The 27,146-nt window shown below is 41.4% G+C and overlaps 1 protein-coding gene across 1 annotated transcript; it reads right to left on the reverse strand.

Annotated features, from left to right (window-relative positions):
* Positions 1 to 3,082: 3,082 nt before the first annotated feature.
* On the reverse strand, positions 3,083 to 4,271 carry LOC119814941 (Y-box-binding protein 1-like). The gene is given in 3 exon segments (XM_038331045.1): positions 3,083 to 3,573; positions 3,576 to 4,212; positions 4,215 to 4,271. Coding segments are annotated over 3 exon segments (954 nt in total). The 3' UTR covers positions 3,083 to 3,313.
* Positions 4,272 to 27,146: the final 22,875 nt, after the last annotated feature.

Here is a 27,146-nt window from a genome sequence, read left to right on the forward strand (position 1 = left end):
AAGCTCAGTTTCCTTTCTTATAAGGCCGAGGCCCTCATGCCTAGGAATGTATTGGCCACCGTTGGCTAGGCCCACCTACATTAATTAGTAATCAAAAGAGTGTTTCACAGAAACACCCACTGGGCAACCTGATGGAGGCAACTTCTCATTTAAGGTCCCCTATCCCAGGTGTGTCAACAGCCAAGATTATTATACATGTGTAATATATATAATATATATACATACATACATAAACATGTATTTATGAAACACTTACATTCAAACACAAATATATCTCCAGTCTCAAACCACAGTAGAAATTATTTCCCTCTCTGTTCTTTTCCCGTTCTTCTTGCTAAACATTCCCATGTATCCATAGCAACCAGCTCTTTCTAAGGCAATTCAAAACTATATGCATTCAAGTACTGGAAGGTCTTATTAACAATTCAAGTACCCCAAAACCCTTCTAGACTTATGGGAAAAGTATCTTCGGGGTTCAGAGAGATCTCAGCAAACTCTGGGGATGTGCAGGCTCTCAGTGGGCTGCTCCTGTGGTTGTAACCCTCAGCTAAATTTGGGAACACACATTCTGTTCAGGCTCTGCTTCAATGTTAAGTGCATTCAGATTAACTGACAGTTGTATTAGAATGTTGCTTCTAGTTCAGCAACTCTGGGCTCAGGCCTGTTGTTTTATACTTCTAACAAGTTGGTGCTGCTGCTGCTGCTGCTGCTGATGATGATGATGATGATGATGATGATGATGATGATGGTGGTGGTGGTGGTGGTGGTGGTGGTGATGATGGTGATGATGGCGGTGATGATGATGATGGTGGTGGTGATGGTGATGGCGGTGGTGATGGTGATGATGGTGATGATGGTGATGATGATGATAATGGTGGTGGTAGTGATGATAAAGATAGTGGTGGTGATGGTGGTGATGATGGTGATGATGGTGGTGATGATGATGATGGTGGTGGTGATGGTGATGGTGGTGGTGATGGTGATGGCGGTGGTGATGGTGATGATGGTGGTGATGGTGATGGCGGTGGTGATGGTGATGATGGTGGTGATGGTGGTGATCATGGTGGTGATGACGATGGTGGTGGTGATAGTAGTGAGAGTGGAGCGGTGACAGTGTTGGCAACAGTGGTAGGGGATGTGGCAGTAATAGTGGTGGTGATGGCGGGGAAGATGGTGGTGGCAGTAGTGGTGATTGTGATAGTGGCATTGATGGTGAAAATGGTGGTGGTAGTGGTGGTGGTGGTGGTGGTGGTGGTCTGTGCAGCAGACTTTAGATATCAATATTCTATCACTTGATTTTAACTTGTATTTTACTTTGGGACCCAATTCGCATGCTAGGGATAGTATAGTAACTGAAAACTGAACTGTATGCCAACAAATCGACTCCCAACATGGCCAGAGTCCACGCCATTGCTGAGCCCTGCCCAAACTCCCCTGCGGCTTCTCCTGGGAACAGAGGCTTTTAGGACTTGCATTCTCAGTTCGGATATGCAAATGACTGGCCTGAGCTTCAGCCAGTAACCTCGCAGCTCATGACTACCTGTAAGCTCTAGGCTCTTTTTCTGCCCAACTCAAACCTTCTCCATATACGGATATGCTGCTCTTAAGTAATTAAGTAAATTTATTAGTAATTAAGTTTCAAGTAACTCAGGTACTGATCTAGGACCTGTCTTACTGCCACAACTGTGACACCTGCTGGACAATCAAAGTTTTTATTCCTACAACAATTTTCTGAAAATTATAAGAGGTAAGCTAACTTAATTAATAAGTAAATAGATAAGCTTGAAAATTGAAAAACAACCCCAAGGTAATTGCAGACAATATCGCCATCCAGGAATTTGACAACCTTTTTGTTTCAAGTATGGACAGAATTCTGCAAGGGCTGTATGAACTACCTTGTACTTACATTTTTGTGATCATGGCAGCTATTAGCTTTGCTCTTCATATTATATCCTTAAGGAAATGGTTTGATAACAGAGTCAAGAATGGGAAACTTTTAGGAAGGATACAGTCTTTAACTGAAAGAATTTATATTATTGAAAATGATAACCTTAATTTGACAGGCAAAGTTCAATCCATGTCAATTGAAGGAGAACATGCATAAATTAATCCCACACTTACTCAGAATTAAGTATAATAAGGGATTCTTTATTTAAGGGGGATTCACAGATTATAGGCCTCTGCATGAATAGGGAACAGGAACCGAATCCAGTATTCAGAAGAGAGAGAAGGGAGAGGGAGGGAGGGAGGGAGGGAGAGAGAGAGAGAGAGAGAAAGAGAGAGAGAGAGAGAGCAGACATCTGAGCATATATGTTTTTGGTCCCCCAACCTGGTCCAGCCTCTCAAAGGTTATTGACTGAAGGCAGTTCCCCATCAGTCAATGTGTTATGAAACCTTACAAAGGGGTAGTAAGAGATTGTCTGAAAGAATTCACACTGTTGAAATTGACAATTAAAATCTGTTTTTAAAAAGTTATAAGCTAGCAGATAGACCATCCCTCCAGAAAGGCAATATACATGCTATCCAAATAATATCTAAGGATGAAAATGTCAATTAGAATACAAAAAGCGTGAATTGGGAGAGACTGATTGTAGACTCTTACTGACTTTCAAAGATTTCTAGGAGACATTTCCAATGTATGGCCCACTTCTGGGACAACACCTGATCTAATAATTCATTTTAAAAAAACATAGATGTTAACAAAGACTTAAGTAGTCCCAGGGAATTAACAGCTGAAGCTGAGAAAGAACTGACTTTCATTGAAGAGAAAGTATAGGAGGCACATGTGGATCATGTGAGTCCAAATCTTAAATGTATTCTAGTCATATTACACTCCAAATATTTCCATACAGGGATTTTAATGGAGGGATGATACTGTCTTAGAATGGATCTTTTTTTATTATTATTTAAGACCTTTATTAACAGGTGCTTGCAGTTTGTTGACTTTTTTTTTGAAAAAATTAAGTTGTAAACTTTTTATTACAAATTAAAAATGAAGTTCTTAAAAATCTTAACTTGACCAGATATGAAACAATTTAAAAACCATTAAAGGTGTATTGAGAAAAACCAGACCTTTTTTTAAAAAAAACACATTTGTCATTACCAAAAAGAGACATCTTTAGGTAAAAATAATAAAAACCCCATGCTGCATAGATAATGCAGATAGTTCTAGCGTATCTGGTCAACGGGCAAAAAGCAAGCACTTAAGGTCTTCAGCTCCAATCTTTGTTCATTTCTTATTGCTGGAATTTCATATTCGTTTCTTCTTGTTGGATGACCAAACCGGATGATGGTAGAGATGGTAAGCCGGCATTTACTCAGCCCCGCCCTGCTCAGCCTCGGGAGCGGACGAATTCTCAGCTGGTGGATCGGCTGCTTTTGTCTCTTTGCCATCTTGTGGTTTAGGGTTCTCTGGGCGTCTGCGTCGGTAATTGAAGTTGCGGCGATACCGACGTTGAGGTGGCTGCTGACCTTGGGTCTGGTCTCCTTGATTTTCTTTGTCCTCTTCATTGCCGTCCTCTCTAGGCTGTCTTTGGCGAGGAGGGCCCCTGGGAAATCGTGGTCTGTAACCCCATACATATTCTGTCTCACTGGTCTACCTTGCTCTCCTGCACCCTGGTTGTCAGCACCCTCCATCACTTCTCCTTGCACAGGAGGGTTGGAATACTGTGGTCGACGCCCATAGGGTCTCCGCAAATAGTAAGGTGGGAACCTTACTATTTGTTGTTGGGCTTGGCCTTCAGGAGCGCTTTCCGATCTCTCGTTCTTTTCCCCACTCTCACTGTTCTGGTAATTCTGCTGGTAATTACGTGGAGGACCCCTACGACGTGGGTAGCGTCTATAATGGTTACGGTCTGCTGCGTATTTACTGCCTTGAACTGGAACTCCACCAGGGCCTGTAACATTTGCTGCCTCCACACCCTTTTCTCCTTCAACAACATCAAACTCCACAGTCTCTCCATCTCCTACACTGAGAAGGTACTTCCTGGGGTTATTCTTCTTTATGGCAGTCTGGTGTACAAATACATCTTCCTTGGTGTCATTCCTGTTGATGAAACCGTATCCGTTCCTTACATTGAACCATTTTACTGTTCCCAAAACCTTCGTTGCAATGACCTTTTTGTCCCTGCCGGCGGGCGCCGCCGATGTGAGGCCACCCGGGCCGCCACTCCCCTTGCCGCTGCCCGTGGAGCCGGGCTTGGTGTGGGCGGCCCGCTGAGGGCGGCGATGGGGGCGGCAGGTGGCTGCTGGGTCTCGGCCTCGCTGCTCATGGTTGGGGTGTGATGGTGACTAGGCCGGCGACGGTGGGGCTCTCAGGGCTCTCTCAGAATGGATCTTTTTTATCACATGAACTGAATAAAAAATTAAAATCTTATGTGGAAAATGGCCCTAAATTAATTATAAAAGGAAAATTGAGACTTCATCAATTAGCAAGAAAAGACCTAACAGAGACTACAGTACCATTTACTAGTGATGAAATTAAAAGATTTTTGGAAGACAGTTAGCCCTAGCAAAGAGCTTGTACTAATTTTTTGGGAGAGATTAAAAGCAACTACCCCAAAAGCGATAGAATTAATGGTATACAGAAAGCTAGTTGGATCCTTCCCTGAATTGTATGTGACATGCCAATAACTGAAGCCCCTACATTCTATATATAACTTCCTGTAAAATCAGAAAAGGCAGGTTACAAATCAGAATATTTAAGTAAAGCAAAACAAAGTCCTTATAATTCTGTCCAAAAGTCAGAATTATATGCTATTCTCATGTTACTAAGAGATTTTAAAGAACCTCTCAATATAGCTACTGATTCTCAGTATGCAGAAAGAGGTGTTTTGCATATTGAAACCACTGAATTTATGCCAAATGATACAGAATGGCCTTATTATTTATTCAGGTTTAAGATATAGTCAGGAATAGGCTTTGCCCCATATATATCACACATCTGATTCTATATGTGTCTGCCAGGTCCTCTAGTACAAGGTAATGCAGGAATTGATTGATTATTGATTGGAAATGTGCTGAAGGCCTCAGAATTTTGTAAAAAAAAAAAATCATGTCAGTAGCAAAGGTTTTAAAAAGGAGTTTTCTATTACATGGCTACAAGATTTATAAAGAGATGTCTTGCTTGCTCTTTATATAACCAAACACTGCTACCTGTAGGGTATAACCCAAATGGCAATCAAAGGAATGAAATCTGGCAGATGGATGTGTTCCACTTTGTAGAATTTGAAAAAATAAAATATATATACAACACCATTGTCATCTATTCAGGTTTTCAATGGGCAACTGCTTAGAAAAAGGTTGATTGGTAATCACACATTTACTAGAAGTTATGGCCATCATGGGTATACTGCACAAATAAAAACAGACAATGATCCAGCATATGTCTTTAAGGAAATGAAACAGTTTTTTACTTGTTACAATACAAAACATATTACAGGTATACCACAGAATCCTACAGGTCAAGCAGTTATAGACAGATCAAATCAAACTATAAAATATATGTTAAACAAACAGAAAGGGATGAAAAATATCCCCAGAAATAGAAAGCATAATGTTTTATTAACCCTGAATTCTCTAAATGCTAATGAGAAAGGAACAATGGCCACAGAGAGATATATTGGATACCAAAAATCTTCTTAGTTAAATCAGCCAGTGTATTTCAAGAATATGTTGACCTCAGAATGGAAACCAGGAAATGTGCTACATTGGGGAAGGGGTTTCACTCTTATTTCCACAGGATAAGGAAGCTATGGATACCATCAAAATTAATAAAAATTCAGTTTGAAAATAGAAACCTATTGATAAAGATAAATGACAGCTCACTCACAGAAGTGACAATTCTACAGAAAACCTATCAGGAAACCTCATAAGGGTTGGGGTAGAGTTCTGTTCTTGTCTTTGCAGGAAAATACCTATCTTCAAAAAGCTGAGAGACATTGGACAGTTCAATGGCTAAAGAAAAGATAGTTATCCAGAAAGAATCACCAAGCAAAGAGAAATCTAACTTATGACTCCAATATCCTTTGCATGGTAAGATAGCAATACCTAATCATACATATAATAGCAGGCATCATTTATTAAATTTCAAAGCTGACTTTTGAATTGGAATCCTCTCTAAGTCCAAGCAAATTTTTAAAGGAAAAAGTTGCCCTAATATCAGGAGCCACCTGGTATAGGACAGAAGGAAGATAAAATCTAAATATTACTATTATCAAAACTCTGCTTTTACAAAAATTTACTTTTCCCCATACTTATTTTTGTCTCTATGGTACCTTTTGCTGAATATATGTTTATATGAATAATGTTTAAGTTTTCCACAATGAACAATAATATTCCTGTAGTAATCTTTGAAGTTTCCAGGAAGAAGATGGGGCCCCACAACAATAATTCCACCTGGTTGATATGATGTCATTATGCTGATAACACCACTTTAAGATCAGTTTGGGGTTACAAACTGCTCAAGATGATTCCAGCTTAGATAGCTGATATGATGAACCTTCTTACAATGTTCTAGCAGAACTTCAGAAAAACCCTATCAACTACTCAGAACCTATTTGCAATTATACCAGTCATCAATCTTGAAACTTAACCATCATTTTAGTTTTAAGGATTCCACAGAAATAACATTGCCCCATGACAGTTAGAAGTAATTCGAGAAGATGATGTCCCCTCTCCCAATAAAGTTTGTTCTCAGGGTTAGGGATATCTATTAGGGATTGGTTATAAATGGGACAGAGTTGCAGGTGGAAATGAAGTAAGCTCAAGGATCTCTTTTGATTTAAAAAAGGGGGGTTGAATGGGATGGGATAATAGGTAGATTAGATTATTACTTGTGAGCTATTATTTATAGACAATGATTTACAGTGGTATAGATTCTCGTATATTGATACAAATTCAAATTTTATTTGTTATATTGAAATGCTCCTATTTCTGTTTACAATATTTGTGTGTCTATGCAAAGTTATTTTGTCATATTTTATGCATATATGTTTCTACCTTTGCTTAAGATATTTTATATATTTATGCAATTTTAGGATTTATTTATCATATTGCACTATACATTTCTACCTTTTATCAAGATATTTATATATTGCTTACATTTTGAGGTCACTGTCCTCATATGCTTCACATTTGTTTAAATATCGTTTAATATTTTAATATGAAGCCTTAGTCTTTAAGCTATATAGTTATTAAGAATTACAGGTCAGTAGTCATCCATATTTGTCATACTTATAGTTAGACTAATCAGGTCCTGAGATTATATTTTGCATAGATAGGATCTTCAAACATTTCAAAGAACTGTAGAATATAGCATTTAATTAACTTAGGATTCTGTTGATATGAGACATGATTGCTCCTGGCAGCACTGATCTATTCCCAAGATGATGTTGAACATCAAAGACAATCCACTTGTAGGTTGTTTTCTTCTTGACAAAACTGGCCTTTGGGCAAAGAACTGCCCATGCTTTGACCACTGACAAAATGCGTGGTGTCCAGAATGGACAAGCAGGATACAGGCAAAAGAGACTGCCAAACCTTGCCAAAATAGGGTAAGACAGTTGTTCAAATTTTCCTGCCTTTAAAAAATGATCTGTCAGTTACTCTAGGCCTTAGCCAAAGTTCGTTGCCTCAACATTGCAAACGAAACTTCGAGTGATTGCCCAGGTAGCTGGTTGTCTCTTTCATTTCTTGGATCTTTTGGAAGTTGCTTGATTGTACTTTCTCTTTATACAAATAGTATTATTTCTCTTCTCAGGTCTTTAATGAGGTTGAAGACTAGATAATTATAGTTACTTTCCGCTCATGACTTAGCCAGGTCATTTTTAATTTAAAACTTAGACTCCTTAGGATAGGATAACTATTAAAACATTTAACTTATGTTTCTTGCTTGTTGTTATTCATGCTGGTTGTAAATCTAATTTTTATATTTTTTTGCCTTTTCTTTTCCCTGGACAATACATATGGTTTTGTATTAGGCTTAGAAGTCTCTTATTTAGACAAAAGGGGGAGGTGCTGTTGAAACTCCTTCAGCCAATAACCTTTAAGATACCAGCTCACATTGGGCATGGTCTCATCTGCAGATGAAAATTGTGCTCAAGTCTTTTTGGCTTCTGGATTCTGTTCCAGTTCCCAGTACACACATATGACTGTAGATCGCTACTCTTACTGTGAGATTATCTCCAGATAAATAAACCTTTGTTATACTCCATTTTGGGCTATTGTGGAACTCTTTTGTACACCAACAACTGATCTCCAAAATACCCAAAGCTTGCTAAACCATACCCCAAAGACACTTGTTCAACGATATTCATAGCAGCATTATTCATAACAACCAGAGTCTAGAAACAACCTAGATGACCCTCAATTGAAGAATGGATAAAGAAAATGGAGTACATTTAAAGAATGGAGTATTACTCAGCTGTAAAAAACAAGAGCCTCATGAAATTTGCAAAAAAATGGAAGGACCTAGAAAAAATTATTCTGAGTGAGGTAACCCAGACCCATAAAGACAAACAGCATATGTACTCACTCGTAAGTAGGTATTAGGAATAAAATATAGGATAACAAACCGACAATTCACAGCCCCATAGAGACTAGATAACAAAGAGGGCCCGAGGAGGGAAGCATGGTTTTCCCTCAGAAGGAGAAATAGAAGAAATCTGGTTATGCTGGGGGCAGGGGTGTTGGTTGGAATGGGGGATGGGAACATGAGGGATGGGGCTGGGTGGGCTAGGTGTGGGAGGGGTGGTTTGGAGGAGAGTAATGAAAGGGGCATCTTGATGAGGGGTCATTTTGGGTTAGTGAGAAATCTGGTGCCAGGGAAACTCCCAAGAATCCACAGACTCTTAGCAACAGAGGAGAAGGTGCCCGAACTGGCTGTCTCCTGTAATCAGATCAGTGACTACATGTCATCAGTGAGCCTTTATGTAGTAACTTAATGGAAGTAGATACAGAGATCTACATCCTAGCATGGGGCTGAGCTATGGGAGTCCTGCTGAAGAAAGGGAAAAGGGATTGTAGGAGCCAAGGGGTCAAGGTCCTGATGTAGGAACCCACAGAGACAGCTGACCTGAGCTCATGGGAGCACATGGACTCTGGGCCAACAATTAGGGAGCTTTCATGGGACCAACCTAGGCCCTCTGCATGGGTGTGACAGTTATGTAGCTTGGTCATTCTGTGAGTCTCCTAGTAGTAAAATTAGGACCTATCCCTGGTGTGTTAGCTGGCTTTTGGGAACCTTTCCCCATGCTGAATTATGTTCCCTAGCCTTGATACAGGGAGAGGAGCTTGGTCCTGTCTCAACCTGATGTGCTGTACATTGTTCATGCTCACGGGAGGCTTGCCCCTTTCTGGATGGAGACAGAGGAGGAGTGGATGGAGAGGAGGTAAATGAGAGGTAGGGAGGCAGGAGGAGAGAAGAGGGGGAAAACTGTGGTCAGTATGTAAAATAAATGAAAAAATACGGAAAAAAACTGTGCACTAAACATCAATGTTCAACTCACTTTCAAGTCCTCTCCATCTATACCTGCGTCTCATTTTCATTAATACTTGGCTTGCTCTTTAAGAAATGAAAGAGATATAAATGGCTAATAAGCACTTGAAAATGTGTTTAACACCTTCACTTACCAGAGAAATTAAAGCTAAATGCACAGTAGGTTCCCATCAGGATCCTGTAGCTAAAACATGCAATCATATAAAAGAATTTTCGTCAGAATTTCCCTGATTTTCCAAAAATAGCCACGCAGCTTACAGGAGCAGTATCATTGACCTTCCATATTTATTATTAGAACACAAAACATGGCTGCATATTTTCATGGGGTGTCTTAGAGTTATGAGAATGAATGTTTATTAGAAGTTGGGCATCTTTCTCTTTTCCCATGTTTTTTTGTGTGGCATATCGTCCCATTAAGACCATCAAAAACCCAAACATGGCATCGGCATCCTCTCTCCTCTTACCGACTCTGGGGCACACAGCTTATGGGTCTTGACACGACAGAATATTCTGGGAGTGAGCTGACTACATCATACTCTCAGTTTTCAAGCTGATTGGAACATGTAACAAAAGTGAGGGAGAAAGAAAATGAATTAAAAAATAATGTGGCCAGAAGGTCCCAGCGGGAGCCGTTACTGCACTGAGTCACATTTCCATTTTCTGGGAATGCAGAACTTACAGAATGAATCTCTCTTCCCAAATATATAGGAGGGGGATTTATTAGAATCACTTATAGGCTACCGTCCAATTGATCCAACATTGGTGGGCTGTGAACAGAAATTTCAAGCATCTAGTGGTTGCTTAGGCCTCAAAGCTAGCTGTCTCACTTGGTCTTCAGGGATCATTGTAATCCCAAAGGAACAGGCTCTCATGCCAGTGAAGGAATGGACTCACCAGCTAGGTGAGGGCAAGCAGGCAAAGAGCAGCAGCTTCCTTCTTCCATGTCCTTACAGGGACACTCAGCAGAAGGCATGACCCAGATTAGAGGTGGGTTTTCCTGCTTTAAAATCTGAATTAAAATTAAGATCGGTGTCTTCCTGCCTCAAGATCTGGATCAGAGGCTTGTATCGTCCCACCTCAAAGGTTCCATCTAGAGAAGTGGATTCACCCACCTCAAACCAAGCAAAAAATTTCTCACAGGTGTGCCCTCCATTTCTGGATTGCAGATCATTCCGGATGTAGTCAAGTTGACAACCAAGAATGCCCATCAAAGCCTCCTCACCAAAGAAGAGTGAGTTTCTACCAAGGGGTTCAGACATGGACAAGAGTTATTAAGTGTCTTCTCTATCTCATTCTGCATGTAAGAATAGGTGGGGTGTATCCTTGCTTGTTTTGTTTAGTTATGTCTGTGTTTGTGTTTCTCCCCGCAGACATCTCCTCTCACCACTCTTTATGGACTCTCTTGGCTGTTTTGTCTTTTGGGGGGGGGGGTCTGACTAAAGGGCTAAAACCTGATAGAAGCTAAGATTAAAATAGTTAATTAAAAGTCTAAGCATGTTGCTCTAAAAATGTAAGCCAGCATTAGGGGTTTCTGTGTATGGGTACGATAGGCCAAGCAGGATTAAACTGCTGAGTAACTCAAGATGGGATGATTAATTGCCAAGCAATGGCAAGGAGGAGGAGCTAAGGAGGCTGGAGGCCCTTTGCTTACATAAGTGAAGGGTCTGGGAAGCACATTGGATGTTTCCAGAAATAAGCATTTACCAGAGACTGAGGACACTAATGGAGCCTCTTTGCTCACACAGCAGAGAGCAAAGGAAACGCCCATCTAGACTCCTGGGATGGGATCTCTGTCATCACCCTACTGAATGATGTGCCTCCGGGGAGCCCTTTATAATAGATGTCATTTAAGTGGCATTCTGTCATACACAAATTTGACTTGTTTTCCTCCGAATTATAGAGTGAACCACCAAGAAGTTTGCCCACAGAAAATGGTTTGCCTAAGAAGAAAAATCAGCTCACCTGTGAAATATGACTCCTTCCAGGCTTTGGTGGCATGTAGAAGTGTGTAAGATTGAAAAGACAGACTCAGCAAAAGGAAACTTCAGAGTGTCTCCTGAATGTCCATGGAGCATGGAGCCTATACTTGTAAGGCAGGTGGTCCTCAACCTTCCTAATGCTGTGACCCTTAATATACTTCCATAAAATTATTTCTATTGCTACTTCATAACTATAATATTTACTAAATTTTACTACTATGAATCATAACATAAATACCTGTGTTTTCTGGTGTTCTTGGGTGACCCCTGTGAAAGGGTCATTTGATACCCAAAGAGTCATGATCTACAAGTTGAGAACCCCAGGGAGCATGGAGTCTGTCCTTTTAGTTTTTTGTACATCAGCCTCTCTGCTGCTGATTAGAGTAGACAGAGTTCTGGTGTATGCATTGTGGTTTCTAGGCTCTCTGGTGGTTGTGCCCTATATAATCTTAGGTAAAGATGCTGGGTTTTAGCCTGTCATGACATTACACTTAGATATGGCACAGGTGGTGGCAACCAAGTACTAGGTCCCTAGGTGTGCCTGGACTAAACAGATAACTCCCTTACAGGCAGAGTTTCACCAAGCAGTAAGAGCAAGAGTATCGAGGATGGAAAAGACTATAAGGAGAAGAATGTTTGAACCTTAAAAGTCTGGAGGCAGAGCACAAAGACTACTGTAGGAAGCTCTACAAGTTAACTTTTCTCTGCTATCATTTGCTTTCCGCTAGAGTCCCAAAGTCTGAATATTTTATCCTGTCCTCTTTCTTTTCTTTCTTGTTTTTTGTTTTTTTGTTTTGTTTTGTTTTGTTTTTTTGGTTTTCCAAGACAGTATTTCTCTGTGTAACAGTCCTAATTGTCCTGGAACTCTCGTTGTAGACTACGCTGACCTTGAACTCACAGAGATTCACATGCCTCTGCCTCCAAAGTGCTGGAATAAAGGCTTGTACCATCATGCACGGTCCTGTCTTGTTTCTTAAAATGTACTCCTTACTGATGAAGACAACATCTAAACCTCTTTGAGACTTGATCATTTTTAATGTCTTCCATGTAGGCATGAGATATACATAGTTGATATGAAAGGATTAGTCTGTCTTTTCTCCTAGGGAAGTAATTCTGCTAAGCATCAGTGGGTGTTATTGTGTCCCTCCTTATACTCACCTGGAGCCATAAACTACAGAACTGCCAAATGGCAAATGGATGCCATGCTATGCTTCTAAGTGTGCAGCCATGTGTTTGACATCACAGAAAACTCAGTTTCCAGCCCATGGTCACAAGGGTCCCCAGGGCCATCTTGGAGGTCTTTCTCCTTGAGAGTACATTCCAAGCTTGGTGGGCCATTCTTTGGAACTCCAGGATTTTCTAGGGCACAGGTCAGGCAACCTTACATCACTGCCTCCTGAGAAGCTTACCCAAGTTCTCTCAGAACTGGAGACCCTTCTCCTCACAGGTCTATGAGTCCCTGAGCCACCAGAGTCCCAGCAATGCTGTCTATACCACCAGCAGGCAGACCTCAGAGAAAAGCAGATGAGGCCACCATCACTTTCAGGTCTCTCCTCCCATGAGACATTGACCTTGAACCTGGCTGATGTATCACCTTTTACCTCCTTAACTTCACCTGCCCATGCATCAGAGCCAGAGAAGATCAGGTCCTCAGATTTTTGTGGAACTGTCCGAGCAAAGCACAGCACATGTGTGTATACAGATACATGTATTCATGATACGCACTGGTGCTCCGTCCACATTCTGAGAATTCATATGTTAGATCCCCAGTCTTGCATTTTATGCTATTCAGAAGTGGTGCCCATGGAAGAAAGTTGAGTTCATGAGTGTCTGCCTCCTTGCCCCGCTCAACTTCCACTCTCCCAGGTCTCCTCTGCTACCTGCTGTCACTCCTGCTTAACTAACTGACAGATCTGCTCATAAATAGGTCTTTATTTTCAGCATCTCACACAGTCCCTGGAGATTGCTCTCTTGTGGATATGGAGCTTTTTACTTTATTTAACTTATTTTTAATGCTCGATAGTCATTCATATAAAATTTCTCCATTATCCTGGGCAAATATCAACCAACAAAAAAAGTAGTTCTCCAATACCTTTAATTAAACTTCACAACTGACTTCTTAGAGAACTTTAGCCACCGACCACGGTCAAATATTTTATGATCTTTCAGAAACTGGACCTGCCTGAGAGAGGAAGATGTAGAGACACCGTAAACAAACAATCGCCCATGGCACTCGATTTGGGAGATGAGACTGTCAAGGGAGAAATAGTACGTATAAAAGTAAAAAACGACCTAGATTCTGGCAAGGGTGTTTGTGTTGAACTTATATTGGTGATTTGAAAAAGCACTATGAAGGCTTTAAATGGAGAAGAAATGCCAGCTTATCCAAGACATGAATGCTACAGATGTATTCTTTGTATGAAAGAAGAGCCCAGCAAAGTGGGTAAGAACCTTAAGAAAACTTTTAAAGATCTACCTTTGTTATTTTATTCATTCTATTGGAGCAAAGCTGAAATGACTCCATGAGACATCACTATGAGATGACTCAAGACAGTAATCGGGGAAATTCCCATCTAGCCATCTTCACAGAATACCATCCAGTGAGCGTCATCAGGCATTTGGCAGACACTAGGAAAATCAGTCCACATTTAAATCTTATGAATGCCCAAGAAGATGCCCACTTGACAGATTAAGTTGCTTGGGCTTACCAATGTTGGTCTGTGCCTGGGCCATGGTTTAGCCTGTGTCTCACATCAACAGCCTTTGTTAGGAGGAGTCCTTCAAATTTACATACATACTTGAAGGGCAAATGCCAGCATGCATACTTGAGTCATACAGCTACATCCCACGTCTGCCTATTTGTTTCCTTACCACCAGGCTAAGTACTCGTTATTCTCAGTCTGAGAGAATGACACAGCCATATAAGTCCTGGTTTGTTTAACCCAATTACTGCTGTACTGCCCCCCTTCCTTGACTGGCTGCAAAAGTGAATGAGACTGAATTCTGTTCAATGAAATCCACTACCTGAATTTCTTCAAAACATTTCTTAGCTCTTGAATAAAGAAATGCAAGGAAAAGGCAAGAACTTTTTCCTATTCCTGGACAATGATGAGTGTCCCGAAGCTACTGCCAGCATCGTGGAACCACAAGGGAAATGAGCTGGATGTCAATAGTGGCAAAGCCAAAGTCACAAAGGATCTGGTTCTTTAGAGCGTCAGCTTGTTTCTGAATTAGAGGAGCTTGAAGCTATACCAACTTGGGGCTATTATAAGAAAGAATACCCTATATTCATGTGTCATAGGAACGTGGATTTGGAGTGACCCATTGTTAGCTGTTCCTACAGCTACCATTGAGGTTCCTTTGAGTTTGTGAAGGTTCTGGATCATGCAATACTCACTGACTTACACACTCTTCCTTCTTCTCCTCATGTTTGATTCTTTCTGGCTTGTGGGCCCTAATAACTCACTGCTCATTGATATCATTTATTTAAATAAAAATATCAGAATGCTGAGCCCAAGCTGGCCCATAATTGTGTGGATCATGTTCCAAAGAAGGTTGCATTCATCCTGCCATGTAAGCTGGATTTGGCTACTTCACTCCTGTCTTTAAGAAAGGAGGCAGTCCTATTGGAAAACAAACATGGCAGGCATGAAAAGTCTCGAAGAATTTGAGTAACCTTCAAGTGATACACAACAAAAAGCAGGAGTTCTTGGTACCCCAACTGCCAAAGTCATAAATTTGGAAACGGAGCCTTCCACAGTAGTGCTTGGCAGCAGGTCTCCAGCCAGGTTAACACTTCTGCTGCAGCTTTGCAGAAGACCCAGCCAAATAGCGCTGAGACTCTTGAGCCACAAAAGCCATGGAGTCACAAGTCATCTGCATTACTGTGATTTCGCAGATAGTAATGTGAGATTTCAGAACCTGTCCATCACTTAACTTCCACGTACCTTCTTCGCCTCCCTCTGCTCTGTCTAAACATCCCAGCCATGGAGTTTTGGTGGTGCTGACCAAAGCTGGGACTTCTCTCGGGTTACCCTATTCTGTTCAGCTATGTGGACTTTATTATCTGCGTGAAGCGTCACACACATGGACGACTGTGAGTAGCTGATGGTTTATAGCTTCCCTAAGCTATTAATTACAGGTTCTAGGAAGCATGACTCTCTTTGAACACCAGAAAGTGCTTAGTTTTGTCTAGAGCAGTTTTCAAAGCCCATTGAGAGACCTTAAAATAGCTCTACTTGGCAGCATAGCAGGCCGTGTCTCAAAATAAAGTTTAAAGGCCAACATGGTAGGCCTTATCTCAGAGTAAAATGTAAAGGGACTTTAAAACATGTGACTTCCATGTTGAGCTCCTGCCTAGCTCCTGGAAATATGCCTCAGTGCTTTAAAAAAATAATCATTTAACAGCTTCAGTTCAATTACACCCATTTTACAGAAAGGGCTATCGAGCAAATCACTTATGCAGTCTTCCGCTGGTCAAACCCTGAGTGATGCAAAGGACAGCAGTTCTAGTCCAGCCCCAATTCTTCGCCCAGTCCATGCCTCCTTGGATGCCCACCATCCACTACAGCTTCTTAGCAAAGATTTTACTTCTTTATGCTGTTTGTTTCCTTGTTAGAAATTTGAGTTGACCTGCTAACACTGGATACCTTGAATTACCTAGTTACGATTCATTATACTTTGCCATATATACTATCTATTCCCTATCCCTTTTTCTTAGAAGAGACCTCAGCTTTGCTCAATGCCACCCAGTGTCTTGCTCTTCCTACTCACTCTTGAGAATAGAAGTTTCAATATGTACCCGGCTGAGGTCAAAGGCATATGGAGGGGAAGCAATCAAATGACTGTACTTCTTTCTGCTGTTGGCTGCTGTCTCTCCTGCTGCCTCCAGTCAGGTTCTGGGCTGTCACTACCCAAAACCAGGGGTGTGAAGCATACAATATCACCTCTTTTGTATTAACCGTGACTTGAAGAAACAGTTTATTAATAAATGACTTCTATGGGCTAAAAACAAACAAAACAATTCACTGAAGTCAGAAACATTACAAAATGCAAATATTTGGAGGAGATATAGGAAGAATGTTGGCCATGAATTTCATTTATGTCAGAAGCATTTCCTTGTGCCTTGGCCCACTGAGGCAGAAAATTGATTCACTTGCCTGCCAAGGTGCATTGAGTGTGTCCTCTATAGTCCAGGGGAGATCTTAATTGATGTAGCACTGCCTGTCTCTGGCTGGCCACAAAATCACAACCTGGGTTGTATATAATATTTTCTGTCGCAGTACAGTGGGGAAAACAATCTACAGGTGTTGCATTGAAAAACATCATTAAATTTCCTCCCCAGCATGTCTTCAGGCCAACTCCATGGCTTATTAATTTTGAAAAAGGAATGTTCAAAAAAGGGAGACATTGTAGTATGAAATGCCACAGATCGTATCATGTGGCTCGGTTAAAAGGTTGCTGGATTATTTTTCTATCGAAATTTAACTCAGAATATATGATGAGAGACTGGAGAGGTGGTCAGTGGTTAGGAAGGCTTGCTGCTCCTCCAGTGAACCAGAGTTTGGGTCCCAGCATCCAACTCAGGCAGCTCACAACACCTGTATCTCCAGTATCCTCTTCTGGCCTCTATTGACAACCCCAGGAAGACATGAACACAATACAGATAAATAAAAATAAAATAAATCTTTTTTAAAATAATTGTATCTTGTCTCCCCAGCATTATTCCTTCTTCTATCTCTCCACCAATGGTGGCTAAGGGTATACCACCACAGTTCGTTTTCACTGAACAAGGTCAGACGGAAGCTTCCTTCTCAACCACAGGACTGTGCTAATGAAAACATTCAGGGACAAGTATTTGATTGAAGCTTCATCAACACAAGTGAACACTGGGGTTTTGTGGGAATCTCCACTCTACTTCACTGGATTTGATTTTGGCAGGATGTACCTCCCTTTTGTAATTTGAAGAAATTTATTTGAGAAATATAATTTGGTTACATAAAATTTTATTTTTCTTAAATCACCATTTGACTAAATAAATATGTTACTTAAGAGGGGAAAAGAAGAGGAGAGAGAAGGGAAAGAGAGGAGTGGATGGTTTAGGAGAGAGAGAAAAAGAAGGAGAGAAGATGAAATGAAAGGTTAGAAACAGAGGGAAGAGAGGAGAGGAACCAGAGAGAAGAAGGAAGGTAGGGACTTAGCATCTGTATAAACCGCTGCACAGAAGACCACACTAGGCTTCATTAGACAAGGCACAGGGTCTAACTCACTGTTGTTCCTTGGTATTGAACAAAGCAAACTACCTGGGTTTAATTGCTCAATAAATCGTCATTGAACAGATCTCTGATTTTTGGTTTGAGTCATTGATGGCTTGCAGGATGCAGTTCCCAGCATCAGTGGAGACAAACGATTGACCCTACACTCTGCTGGAAATGTGACTTACTGCAGACTTTGCAGAGGGCAGCTCTGAGATGGACACTGGCACCTTAGAGCACTGACTCCATCATCACCAAGGTCACCACCATCCCTAATGCTCAGTACATGCTAACTGATGTGCTGGGAACTCGGACAGCCCATCCTGTGCCTGAACTTGTTTCTTCCTCTCCACAGCCACCTGTGGGAGATATGCATATTGGCCCCACGGAATGTGCAGGGAACAGGTGTGTCTCCCCACTCTAATTAATGCAATCAAAATAGACTCCCACAGGCATGCCCAGAACCCTTACATGAGGTTGTTCTAGATTCCGTCAAGTTAACAGTTAACACTCATGGGTGATGGGCACACTGTCCTCCTACAAAGAGTTCCTTCTACATCTAATCATTTGTCTCATTTCTTCTCATATTTCTCTCTATAGATTCCTCATTTTTGGCGAATTATCTGTGAGATCACTCGATGACACCCTGCATTCGTGAAGGAAAGAAAATCAATCCCTTTGCTAATGAAAGATTCACCTTCTTCAAATCATTCTGTTTTACCTAGAAACTGGGATTGGCTGAACTGTGCTACAGAAATAAAAGATTAGAGGGAAATTAAAATTATCTTACAAGACTCTTTGGAGAGGGGCGGGGCTGCAGCTCAGATGGTGGAATGCTTGCCTTGCATGCCCAAGGCCATGGGCTCCATCCCCAGCACTCCATACACTGGATACGGTAGCCCATGCCCATGACCCCAGTGCTTAGAAGTGGAGGCAAGAGGATTGAAAGTCCAAACTCATCCTCAGTGACATAGTGAGTTGAAGGTCAGCCAGGGCTGTATGAGACCTTATCTCAAAACAAAACAAAACATCTGAGAATAGAATAGAACTATACTAAATGAAAGAGAAACAATATAAAATAAAATTTGCAAATTAAACTGAAAATGTTACATTGCTTTGATGCTTAAAATATTATGTGTTACAGTTTTTAGTAGAGTTGTTTGCTTTGGTAATAAGTTACAGCATTTTAATCTGTAAAGTATAACTATAAACATACAATTGCATACATAAATTAAATATTATGACCAAATTACAAAAATCTGAATAGACACATACAGTTACATAGATCAATTAGTCTTTAGGAAAACTTTAAAAAACTCATATCAGTGAATCCAGTTTTTCTAAAACAAATATTATGCTCCTATCTCACAAAGGCTGTGAATTTTGTACATTTTTATTACCTTCTGAATTACTGCCACTAAAGTAGAGACTGGAGTACAATCAATACTTAATCTATGCTTTAGGGCATATCTATATGTATTCTTTCATAGTAGAAGTCAAAACATAACAGGCTAGTTTTCAAAGTCAAGCGATACTGAAAAAAGGAATTATTTACACAGTAAGAATTAGACTTCATGTCACATCATATGCCACAAATAAGAAGGATGAACAAGATGGATGTAAGACACAAGCTGCTTTCCCAGTCTCGGATCTCTTCTTCATACAACCTGAATGGTTTTTCTACAGAACATGTTTCATCCTACCATTCCTGTGTTTAAGTTTCTAATTTTGGTTAGCGTGCATGATAAGTGATCTTATGAGATATTCATTGTCATTGTATCTCATATGCATACTACTGCTCTCCCCGACCCTCCTCTCTTGTTAGTTTCCCTCCTCCCTCAAGACAGTCCTCCTTCTACATGAAACATGGGTCTTCTTTCCCATCACCATCTGGTTCCCCACTCTGCTATCACATTTCTTCTACTTTTACTTTATGTGTTTGTGTGTGTCATGGTGTGTGTAGGGAGAGCATTTACATTTGAGTTTAAACTGAACTGGGATTAGTGTTTGATATATAAACACTCAGCACAGCCTAGGGGCGCTGCAGGGCACTGTCCTGGCGACCACTCCAGCCTTCCTGACTCTCCTTCACTAGCCAGTATGAGCTGATGAGACTTCTCTTCCTGGGAAACCCCAGGGCAGACACTTCACAATGGCAGTTTCTCTCCTTCTGAGATCCCGTCCAGCATCACAAAGCAGCGTTCCAAACTAACCAATCGGTGCTCATCTTTTAAGCAAATCTTTGCAGAAGAGCAGCTAAGAAGACACGCTGACATTGGGGAAACTGTAATCGCAGCTGGCAGATCCCTGCTAAAAAAGCCTCCGAGAGCAGTTGGGGCAGGCACAGGATTCACCCTTGCTCTGTGCCATTCTTGCCACAGGTCCACAGCCTGTCACTATCCTGGGGGTCCTAGTGACATCACTGTTGAAATATCAGCAAAAAGCAGTTGGGGGAGAAAGGGATTCTTCCAGCCCACAGTTCCAGGTTATAATCACAGCAATCAGAGCTCAGGACAGCTGATTCAGAGCACAGAGAATACACACAAGCGGTTTGTATTTTGTTAGCTTTCTCTACCCTCACGCAGTCCAGAGCCCAAGCCCAGGCTGGGTCTTCTCACATCAACTAAGGCAATTGAAACAAACAGACACACAAGCCTGTAGACCAACCTGATCTCAGGATCTCTTATTAACATACCCTTTTAAGGTGATGTTAGGCTGGGTCAAGTTGATAATTGAAACCAACTATCACACCTAGGGAATTGCCATCAACCCACAAGTGAGGGGCACACAGGTTCCTTAGCTTGTGCTCCTTGGAAATACCAAGGCCCTGAAAGGCAAAGCAGGTTGGATAGATTCATCCAGCCAGAAGGGGGTTCAACCAAAAATGGTAAAGAAATGCCAAGCAGAATTCTAGATCGAATTAGGAAAGTATAAAAATAAAACAACTCTGTGTCTCAGAGCAGCGGCTCTCAACCTGTGGGTCTTGACTCCTTTGGGGTTTGCATATCAGATACCCTGCATATAAGACATTTATATTATGATTTATAACAAACAAAATTACAGTGAAGTAACAACAAAATAACCTTGTGGTTGGTTGTCAGTATAACACGAGGAACTGTATTAAAGGGTCGCAGCACTAGCAAAATTGAGAACTACTGGTTTAGATAATGGCATCACTCTTGTTAATTCCAAATATTTTCATGTCTTGCAGACCAGTCATGTAAGAGAAAATTCTTGGTTTTATGTTTGTTTGGTTTTTTTTAGCATCAATATACTAAGATAGTCGTAAGTGAAGTGGCATTGTGTTTGCTATTCACAAACACTTGAGAGAGTAAAATGTAACTACCCTGTATACGTATGTACATATTACAAAAATATGCATATGTATGATGGATGTATATGTATGCACACATGTATACAGGGTCATCAAACAAGAAGAATAATAAAGGGCTGGCAGGGTGCCTCAGCAGGAAAAGGTACGTGTTGCTGAGCCTGATAACCTGAATCTAATCCTTGGAATCCACATAGCAGAAGGAGACTAGAAACTCCCCTAAGTTTGTCCTTTGACCTACACATACACACCATGGCATGAAAGCTCACACACATGTACACAAACACTAAATAAAGTAAGTAAAAAGGAAGGAAGAAAGAAAGGAAGGAAGGAAGGAAGGAAGGAAGGAAGTAAGGAAGGATAACAAAATATTAACACTTATGGAATTCAAGTACATGGGAAAGAGTCCTTCTGTTTTGCCTCTTTTCTAAAGTTAAATTTCTTTTTTAAGATAATAATATGTTCATAGGGAGTTGCAAAAAATAGTACATAAATTATCTCCTGCATGCTTGACCCAGTTTCCCCCTACAGTATTAGCTTACAAAACAATAGTGTGGGTAACCCATCCTGGAGACCTGCACTGATGCAGTCAGGATGGAGGCCGTTTCCATGCCAACATACTCCCTACTGGCCTCTGATACCTGCATCCATCTGCACTCACTGTCCCTTCGTCCCCCATAACAACTCTACTCTCCATCCCTATTGTGACAGAAACTTGTGGACTATCAGCGTCTAGGGTTGCCCTTCTTGAATTCTTCATAATTCTGGAGAAATTATTCTCACTTGTAATTTAAATTTAAATTTCCTGGTGCTCAATTTTACATACTTATTCTTGTATTTATTTAGATATAGGTATCGTCGTCATTCAAGCATATCTATGCTAATACACTTATAACTACACATTTGTATTTTATTGTTGATCTGTGTTGTGGTTTGAACAAAATGTTTCCCATAATCCTCTGGCATTTGAATACTTGGTTCTGAGATGGTGACTGTTTCGAAAGGGACTAGGGGGTGTAGCCTGGCTGGAGCATGTATGTCGCTGAGGTTTCAAAGGTGTCCAGCGTCCTGTGTATGCCCCCTCTGCTTCTGGTTTGTCGAGCATGAGATGAGCTTTTAGCTGTCCCAGGGTCTACAAGCTCGCCTGCCGCCATGCTTCCCACCATGGTGGCGATAAACTCCTGACCCTCTGAAACCGTAAGCTCCACATAAACCCCTCCTTCCGTCCGTCCGTATACTTGGCCATGGCGCTTTATCACAGGGCCTGCACATCTTCCTAATGCTGCTCTCCTTTTGGATAGTTGTATTGCAAGCAGTGTTTCCTAGCAGTCTCTTCTTTTCAACTCAGCAGGCACTGTTGAAGGAAATACTGCTGATTTTGATGCGGTGCAACACATTGCTTTCTCCATTCGCTGTGTGTTAAGACAGATGTTTGCTGTGACATGGAGTTTAAAGTTTTGATTCCACATTCTTCTGAAAGTTTATAACCCACCTGAGTCTTTTGTGTGTTGTTATGAGACATTGATCAAGGTATTTTTATTTACTGTGGATATCTGGTTGTTATTGTACCTCCAAGGAACCCTTTTCACATACTTACAAAAATCAGTTAAGAACCTCTACTGGCAAAGACAGACCTTGGAAAGAGTCCCATCTGTCCTTACAGCAAGACTGCCAAGTCAACAGAAAAGGAACAGTGTTTCTTAGCTCTATCCAAACAGTGAGTTCAAAGAGAGTAAACCACTGCCCTCCTCATACAAATACAGAAGAATCCAGAAAGCCTTGGCTGTGCTCTACCTCCTTAGAGCTGACCATACTTGAACCATAACCTGATAGATGGCTTTGGAAAGCAACTTTGATCACATTTTGGTAGCTGAGTTTATGCTAGTCTGAGGGTGGAAACACTGATAAACCCCAGTCTTAGAGGCACCTCGAACTGTGTGGTTCTTACCTCCCTAGTTCCTATGCTGGAACTCATGTCTCAGGGAGAAGAGCAGGTGACTCACCGTGAGACCCAGCTATCACCTCCTACCCAGCCTAGGAGGGAAGGAAGCTCAGCCCTCTCCTCCCTAGCCTCAGAGAGGAGGGATTCCCACCCTCTTCTGCGACAAATACCTTCGTCCCCTTTTATGAAAGGAGATGGAATCCTGAAAAAGCACTTGGGAAGGTCACAGAATAAAGATACAGGCAGAGACTGATTTCCAAGATTTGAGACTATTGCTTCCCCAACACTTCAGGAGCACAACCAGAGGCAGCATTTCTCAGGAAAGTACAGCCCAGGGATTCCTAAGCAAAGGATAGAGGCATGGGAAATTCTGAGAATTTGAAGACTGGTGTATAGAGATACATTAAAAATTAAACACAGCTCAACTCATAGGGAGACTAATAAAAGTAATCTTCCACAGAGGACCTATTGACTGGGGCTGCCATTAGCAAACACAATAAACCTGGCTATTTGTTTAAAAAAATATCTAAATTCATATTAAAGGGAAATAAAACCAGCTGTCTGGGTAGACAGAGGAAACCAGAGTGAGCATTAGAACCACACTCAAATACGACACAGATGTTAAACTATCGGACAGAGACTTGAAAATAGCATGATTAACAGGCTAAGGAGTCTAAGGGAAGAAGTAATCAACATTGAAGGGAAGCCGGGATTCATGGACAGAGAGGTATAAACCTCAAGGAAGAATAAAAAGAAATAATTAAAAGAACATCAAATACTAATGACCTTAAACCAGGACCTGCCATCCCAGCGCTGGGGATAGGGAGGCAAGAAGGTCAAGAGTTCAAGACCACCCTTTTCCGCAGAGTCATTACGGAGTCAATGTGTGTTGTATGTGATACTTCCCCAAAATATAAAACAAAAGAAGATAAAACACATGAAGGATGCATGTGATGGATTCATTCATAAACTACATATAGGTCAGGGAGGAAACCAATCAGCTTAGTGTGTGTGTGTGTGTTTGTGTGTGTGTGTGTGTGTGTGTGTGTGTGTTATTTCAAAAGGATCTAACATTCCTCCTGCCTCCATGGAAATCTACACGCATGTCCATGAGCATGGGTGTGCATATGCACACACACACACACACACACACACAGATACACACATGTATACTCATATATACATACACATACACACAGAAGCACACATGCATACACATATACACGTTCACACACACACATGCACACATACACAGAGAGAGAATGAAAACAGAACCTTCAGTGGATTTCTCATTAAAATCCATATTTAACTTACGACAGAGATCAGGCCAGCCGGTAACTCGCTATGAAGACCATACTAGCCTTGAATTCACAAAGCTCCGCCTTTCTGTGCCTCCCAGGTGCTGGGATTAAAGGAGTGTGTAGTGGGATGCGGCGGGGCTGCGTCCCGCCACCCGCCGCTAGCTAGTTTTACACCCGAAATAATTACACGGAAACTGTATTCTTTTAAAACACTGCCTGGTCCATAGTTTCAGCCTCTTATTGGCTAATTCTCATATCTTGCTTTAACCCATATTTAGTTATCTGGGTAGCACCACGAGGTGTGGCTTACCAGGAGAGATCTTAACCTGCGTCCATCTCGGAGAGGAGCAGCATGGAGACTCACCACGCGACTCCCTGAAGCGTCTCCCCAACTCTACTTCCTTGTTCCCACAATTCTGTTCTGTCTACTCCACCTACCTAATTTTCTGTTCTCTTAAAGGGCCAAGGCAGTTTTCTTTATTAATAATGAAAGTAACACATAGACACTCCTCCATCAGGAGTGCACCACCATATCTGGCAGAATCAATATTTAACATGTTGGGGGTTAGAATGATGCTTCTGACCAGTGAAATTCTCCTTCACACTCAAGGAAGTGATAAAACATTTCTCAAATAAACAGACGCTCAAGAGAAGTTGTTCCCACGGTGTCCTGAAAGGGAGAAATTTTAAGGGGTAGAGAAATCTCTCGAGGAGAAGTAAAGGTACAAAGGTGGCTGCTCCAAGGAAGGGGACTTCAAGGGCAGAGTGAGCAAGGGCAGTGTTAAGCCTCTCATTCTCCTAATTAAAGATCCCTCATTTTAAAATAGTAATAGTATCTACTTATAGATGACCCGGCCACAGAAGTGGGAAGACACAGCAGCCAGCACTGAAAGACAGAGGGCGGGTTCAGGAGCTTAAAGAGGTGGTGGATTGGTGAGGACAGTGGGTTTAATTGTGTTGAAAACTCTAAGGCAACCTCTAAAAAGTGCCGATAGGTTGCCGGGCGGTGGTGGTGCACGCCTTTAATCCCAGCACTTGGGAGGCAGAGGCAGGTGGATCTCTGTGAGTTCGAGGCCAGCCTGGTCTACAAGAGCTAGTTCCAGGACAGGCTCCAAAGCCACAGAGAAACCCTGTCTCGAAAAACAAAACAAAAATAAATAAATAAAAAGTGCCGATAGGAGAACAGCTGATAAGTTAGCAACGGAAACAAGATGAAATCACACACAGACGCTGGCTTATTGTTGAGGTTCCAGAGTTCTTTGTATATTTAGGATGCAAGTCTGCCATCGGGCATGTGTCTTGTAAACATAATCTTCAGCCCATGGCTCCTCTTTGCTTCCCTTACAAGTGACTTTCACAGAGCAGAAGCATTTCGTTTTAATTAAACCCATCCATCAAGTCTTTCTTACATAAATTGTGCTTTCAACCCTGTGTCTGAAAATTCATCACCAGGCTCAAGACCACATACGTTTCCTCACATGCCTTTCAGAAATTTTAGTTTTTTGCAATTTAAATGTAAGTGTATTATTGAGTTTTGAAATGAATTTGGGAGAAAGATGTAAAGTCTGTGCCTATGCATATGTTTGCGTGCGTGATTGTCCGGTTGTCCCAGTGGTAGCTGCTTAACATTTTCTATCTTGGTTTGTACAGAAACAACAGAACTCGCCAGCTTGTCAATCCTTGTCCCATATATAACACATACGATTACTATCCCCCCCCCCCCCGTCTTTCATAGGTTTATTGTGTTTGTTTCCTATACAAACCCAGGAATGGGAGTCCTCTATGGTTCTTCTGTGAGTCTGAAATTATTTCAAAACAGTGAGTGAAGAAAAGGACAAAGGGGATTAACTTTATGTTATATGCCAGGCATAAGGAGGCTGTGGTAGGGTTCTCTGAGAACTGTGGGTTTTGTTTAAAACATTACTTTTAATGAGGTATTGTCACACTCCCCTAAGGATTCCCAATGGATACCATAAAACAGGCAGCTTAAGCAATAAAGTCTCCTTTCTCTTGATCCTGGAATTCAGAAACCCGCACTCCATTATTGGACAGTGCCTGTTACTTCTGAGGGCACCAGTAAGTATTCTAGAGAGGTAATGTTTTCTATGGTTCTGACGTGCGTTCTTTGCACATTTTTTTATTTGAGTTTATGAGCATGTGATTCTGTAAACAGGTATGTGCATGAATGTGTGTATCTGTGTGTGTATGCTTGTGTGTGTCTGTGTGTGTGCATGTGTGTGTCTGTATGTGTATGTATGTGCATGTGTGTGTGCATGTGCCTTTGTGTGCCTGCGTGTGTCTGTGTGTATGTCTGTGTGTGTGTCTGTGCATGTCTCTGTGTGTGTATATGTCTGTGCGTGCGTGCGTGTGTGTGTGCATGTGTCTTTGTGTGCCTTTGTGTGTCTGTGCATGTCTCTGTGTGTGTATGCATGTGTGTGTGTGTGTGTGTGTGTGTGTGTGTGTAGGTCAGAAGACAGTTGTTGTCTGTGTTTTTCTTCTACCATGTGGGTTCCAGGTGTTGAACTCATGTCCTCAGTCTTGGCAGCAAGCATCCTTACCCACTGAGCCACCTCAGTGGCCCATGACACATATTTCCCATTTCCCTCTGAGGCTGAGCACTTTTCATTTGTTTGCTGACCTTCCACATTTCTTTGCGAAAATAACTGCACACGTCCTTCATCTGTGCAGAGGATACCTTTCTATTCTTAGGATTCTGCTTACAAATCACAGGCAATTGACTGACAAACATTTTCTCCAGTTTGTTCTGAGATTCTGTCTCTCGCTTTTCGTTTTTTTCTTTTCTTTTCTTTCTTTGCATGCTCTGAAATGCAACCGTTCTGTCA

Source organism: Arvicola amphibius, chromosome 5 (genome assembly GCF_903992535.2).
Source record: "Arvicola amphibius chromosome 5, mArvAmp1.2, whole genome shotgun sequence".
Lineage (NCBI taxonomy): Eukaryota > Metazoa > Chordata > Mammalia > Rodentia > Cricetidae > Arvicola > Arvicola amphibius.